General features: G+C 44.5%; 1 protein-coding gene across 1 annotated transcript; it reads right to left on the bottom strand.

The window, feature by feature from the left end:
- Nucleotides 1-361: 361 nt before the first annotated feature.
- LOC142570986 (uncharacterized) lies at nt 362-2,939 on the bottom strand. Its single transcript, XM_075679282.1, has 2 exons — nt 2,612-2,939; nt 362-722 (listed from the first exon to the last, which is right to left on the bottom strand). Exons 1-2 carry the CDS (start codon nt 2,855-2,857, stop codon nt 411-413), a joined length of 558 nt encoding a protein of 185 aa, XP_075535397.1. The 5' UTR covers nt 2,858-2,939; the 3' UTR covers nt 362-410.
- Between the last annotated feature and the right edge of the window lie 2,635 nt (nt 2,940-5,574).

The raw sequence follows: 5,574 nt of genomic DNA, 5'->3' as shown, positions 1-5,574 counted from the left end.
CAACATAAGTCAATGTTAAAAGCATGTGTACAAGTCTGTTGCCCTGAAGCGCCCTCTTCACCCTCTGCTGCGACGACTCTTCATTCCGAAATTGTCTCTTCGTAAATCGATTTGGTCATCAACGCAAGTTAGCATAGTCGCGAATGATCGCCTCTGTGCATCACTGTATAACAAGAACAGCCACAAGAATGTGCTCCACAGTTTCCATAGCGACAGCGCCGTCGTCACACGCGGCGTTGTCCGCCTTCTCAATACGAGTGACAAAAGATTTCGAAAAGCCCACATCACAGTATAGCAGAAAGGGAAGGATCGTCTCGCTTAGGAAGGCAACCAATCTTTTATGTCCTCTCCAATGAAAAAAAAAGAAACATACCCGACACACGAGCAAAACAAATTATCTCAAAGTTCTGTTACACCTTCCACTCGATTCGGTCCAAGCACCTCTGAACGAAGCCAACCAATGCGCGCGCGACGAGCTTGTGGTCCGGTCGCACCGTGAACAGACCGCCCGGGCTGTCCGCGTCCGCCAAGGCCAGCGAAAGCGGCCCGCTTACGTTGAGGCCGGAGACTCGAAGCTCGAGCACACGCAGCGAAGTAAGCAGCACGCGCGATCCTTTCTCGGCTGGCAACAGCACGGTGGCCTCGAATTCGCAAGGTTCGGCCACCAGGTACAAGTCGCCCGCCAGGAAAACGCCGTTGGACGCCGTGAAGTCGAAGAGGACCTAAAGGGCAGGAACAATGGCAGACAAGCGAGTGGTGATGCGAGCCAACTGCGTCGAGAGACATCTCTGTCAGCTGGCCTTCGGCCGTGTATATGCGTCACGCCAAACACGCCAGTTCTCGCAACATCAGCACAGCTAAGCAGTTTGTGCCCGGCCAGCTCTTGGGAGGCGGAAGACCGACCCACCTGCGAACGCTGACTGCTGATCAGCTTATGCCGCGGGTGTCGTAACTGTATCGTTAGATGGCGTCTGGACTATGTGGCCGTCATCGAACGAAATATACGCAATTACGACGCCCGCTGCAGAGAATGTGCCCTTCCCTCCCCCTCCCTCCTTCCTCTTCCCTTCCACACACTCCTATAAACACTGTAATTTCTATATGTTCTACAAATCACTGGATGATGAATAAGAAACCTCAAAACAGTTGTTGCGCGACTGCCCTTCATACATGGTCACTCGCGCCTCTTCAGTGACAGATCTTTCGCGGAGTAGATTCCGGACCAATAACACCGTCGCGAAAGCGCTACTGGCTTTGTGTGCGTGCTGTAAAGTTTTTCCGCTTATTGGCATTTCTTTTTTGTGCTTTTTTGCCACTTATATAATTACGCCTTCCGGATTAAGCCTGGTTAACATCCCTCGCTGTCAAGAACGAAACGTGACTTAAGAAAAATTATTTAGCGTAATAATACCTTGGTAATGATTTGCGGAAATATATACAATTAAAAAACTCGTTTCAGCGCGTCAAAAATGCTACTATATGGGTATTTCATTAAGTTTCCCTGGCTTAAATCAGATATTTAAACTCAGGGGATCAGCGTAACAAGAATTAATACGTTGGAACTTGCGGGGTTAGTGCAAAGCGAGAAAGGAAACCAACAATTTATGACACCTGTAGAACTTCGATTGACTCGGCATACTTGTTCTGGCAAAGGCGAGAGACTGATGTACCCCTGTGTAATTGGAAATATGGCTAAGTATACACTGTAAAATAATTTACACCCTAAAAAGTTAAAAAGGGTGTAAATGTGTCTATAACTCACACCCTTAGGGTGTCCATTATATAGATAACACCCTAAGGGTGATAGTTATAGACACATTTACACCCTTTTTCACTTTTTCGGGTGTAAATTGTTTTACAGTGTAGGTCACCGGCTTCTGCGGCACACAGACTGCTGAATGCCGGACTGTTAAATGTTGAACACCTGTGCCATGCTCTATCTTGTACGCGTCTAACTTATTTCATTATTCTTTTTTTTTTGCCGCTCAATCATTTAGTTTTTATTAGGAACTGCTGAATGAACGAATAAGTGTAATACCGCGTGACATAAACGGTATCAAAATAAGAGTGAAGGGAGAGGCGAATTCGCCAACGTTCGCTGGAAGCCGCTTGCACAGGAGAAACGATTGTATACCAGCCCACAATTATTATTATTATTATTTGTTTTGAACACATATACACAGTTAACAGGAAAGGGAAAGCGAGGAGCAGGCTGGCAACTGCCACCGGAAGGGGCACAACGCCTGCCTACCCTTCTGAAGGGAGGTGACAGCAACACAGAAATGGAAGATAGGAAGGAGGGGAGGAGAGAGGAAAGGAAGAGCAACAGAACAAATCTAAAGACTAAAGTAAAACACAGTACACTACGCACGTTGTTCTGCCGAGCTTCGACTCTGCAGCCGTAATTAAAGTGGCGCCGCGTCGAACAGCCTCCACAATTATCAATCGCATCCATGGCTAGTTCGCTATGCGGCTAATTGTGCGCTCCACGATGAGACGCCAAGTACAGTTGCACGCAATCACGGTTTCACCGGTAGTCGGTTCACAATGTACACTACAAGGTGTTTGACCACAAAACGGGCACTAATTAAGACAGATCAAACAGACAGACCTCCAGTCTCTGGAAGACAAGGTGCGCCTCCAGCTCGAGGAAGCTGCGGTTGCATCGCATCGAGGCCCCCTCGATGCTCACGCTGTGCACGCCGTAGACGCGCACGTTCCGCACGGACAGCAGCGGGCCGTCGGCTATCGGCTCCTGGATCACGATCGGCTCGCGCTTCCGAATGTAGTCCCGGCTGGATTCGACCGTGCGAACGAGTCGGTCCTTGAGGCCTCTCTCCAGAAAGCAGAAGCCCATGGCTAGGCGCTGCTCGCCTGAAATTCGAGCGAATCGAATTGTTCACAACGCATCTGCCGGCCTCTTCCGAGCGCCTGCTATCGATATCGATCACGGTACCAAACCGAAACTAAACCAAACCCTGCCCCCCTCCCCCTGCCGCAAGAGAACGAAAGAAACAAAGAAAGGTTACTTCTGCGCGAACCCAGACTGAACCGAAAAGTTACGACTTTATAAATTTCTTTTTTTTTTTTTCGGAGCGAAACTGAAACGAAAACATATCGGATTTCGGATCGTGTGGACTATCTCCTCTGGAGCTTTTCATTCGTGGATTGCGTGCACTTGCGTCTCCGCTATACTGGTATATGCTACCTTATTGGTAAACGCACGTGCATGAGCTTGTCGTGATTTTAGAAATGGCCGCACCGCTGCTGCGGTTCGCAACATGTCGCATCGGGCGGTAAATATCGTAATAATGCACTCGTGAACGCTTGCATTCTTTTTTATTTAATATATGACGTTTAGAAAACGTTGGTTCCCCCCCCCCCCCCGCTTTTATTTTGGCTCGCGCCGGCTGCGCTTTATCGCAATGAAACGCAAATAATGAAGGCCTTCGGTATGAAAAAAAATCGCATAAAAACACACCCAAACTTAAAGTCACCTCGTATAAGTAAGTCGAACACTTAAAATTCAAAGTCATGTCACAAAAGAAATCGATGACCGTCAAATAGTTCAAAAGTGACAGCTCAGCACGGAAGGCGCTTGTTAACGATGAACTGATGATGATGACGATGATGAGCTGAGCTGTCACTTTTGATCAGACAGTTATGTAAACTTGTATGTATTGATGCAATAGAAAGTGTCGTACTGTTTTGAGGTGTGCTTCCACAATATGATCGTTAAAGGAACAGACAACTACTCAGAACATGAATCGACATATCACCGCTGATGGAAAGATTACCCAGCGTATAGAGGCTAAAACCAGCCTCATTTTCTCAATAAACGTAGATTAAACGTATACCTACGTGGCATTTGCATATCTTTAAATCTTGGTACACAACAATTGGGACACCCTGTATATAAACCACTAGTGGCTGGTATCTTCCCCATACGAACGAGCACGCAGGTGAAAAAATTTGAATTGAACCAGCAGTCAGATGCGAAAGGCATCGTAGGAAAGAAGAGGAAGAAACGGCGGCGTCTCAGGTGCCCATCCTTCTACTGACGGTGCTATTCAATGCTATTTCAATAGCTATTAGGAAATTTATGCTTCATAATAATTTCGAATAATCCACCCATTTCTTGGCCAATCCCCCATCGTGGGTAAGAGCCACACGCATCACAGGCTACAACAACAACAACAACGACGGTACCGAACTTTCGGCTTCCTCTTCCCTGGGGCCTGCTACTGGTAACAGATTTCGATATGACAGATGTGGAACAAAACGCTCGAGCGTATAAAAGAAGAATGCTGTCAATCAATGATTCCTTCTGCGGTCCTCACTCAAAAGCTAAAAAAAGTCAGTCCAGTGCTATACCGGAAGAAAGCATTCTACATAAGGCAGTTTCGGCTGCGACCCTTTCTAAACCGTATGGTCGCTAAAAGTGCTTAGGTAAAACTGTCGTTCTTTATATCCTGGTTCAGTAAAATTGTCTTGTCTAACCACTCAACTTAACCCTGATTTAATTATTTTACAATAAACTTGGTTAAGAGGAAGCTTTAGCTCGGGCCAAACTCCGACGCGGCCTATTCAAATACATGTAAAACGCAAAAACGTTTTTATGAGGTAACCCCTGGACCGATTTTGATGAAATTTGTTGCATTTGAAAGAGAAAGTTAAATTCTAGTGACTGTTGGAAGCGGAATTTCGATTTAGGACTTCAATTTTCTTAAAACGTTTTTCAAATATTTGACCGTTTGAAAAAAATAGAAGCACGAAGTTTACAAATTCATAGCTCTGCATCAAGAACTGATATCGCGGTTCTGTAAACGGCATCCATTAGATCATTCAAAGCGGACAAATTCAATATGTCATTTTACATCTTACGTGAATGTGTTACGTTGGTTACAATGGTTTTGCAAAAGTTGTATTTACCTATGATTAAATTTTTTCTATATTTATGTGTAACATATCAATTTTGTCCGCTTTAGATGTACTATTAGATGCAATTCACAGAATTGTATTATCATTTTTAGTGGTTGAGTTACGGAGTTGTAAACTTGATAGTTTCGTTTTTTGAAACTTTTCGATTTTTGCCAATTTTTAATAAAAAATTGACAATCTAACTCAAAAATTCGAAACCAACAGTCATTAGATTTTAAGTTTGTCTTTTAAATGCAACAAACCTTGTCAAATTTGGTGCAGTGGTTGCCGAGAAAAACGAATTCTCCTTTTACATGTATTTAGATAGGAGCACTCGAGCTAAAGCTTCCTCTTAATTCTGCAATATATGTTCAAATAAAAGTTTACAGATCATTTCGTCTAGACCGTCCCACTAGAGTTGGCGGATCAATTACATATATTTCGCCTCAAATTTGCAGTATAAGTCGAAAATTTCATTTCAACTTTCTACTCCTGAGGGTGAAATCCTAACGATACAGCTGAATCTCCCTGCATGTTGCCCTTTTGTCATTGTAAATACATATTTTTATTTTGGCGTGCAGGGCACACACACACTGGATATCGGTTCTTAGTTCTTGTAGACGGAACATCCTACTATCATGTGACTTGAATTCT

The sequence above is a fragment of the Dermacentor variabilis genome, chromosome 2 (genome assembly GCF_050947875.1).
Source record: "Dermacentor variabilis isolate Ectoservices chromosome 2, ASM5094787v1, whole genome shotgun sequence".
NCBI classification, from domain to species: domain Eukaryota; kingdom Metazoa; phylum Arthropoda; class Arachnida; order Ixodida; family Ixodidae; genus Dermacentor; species Dermacentor variabilis.
Note: the sequence above shows the minus strand (reverse complement) of the source record. Positions and strands in the feature narration are given on the sequence as shown.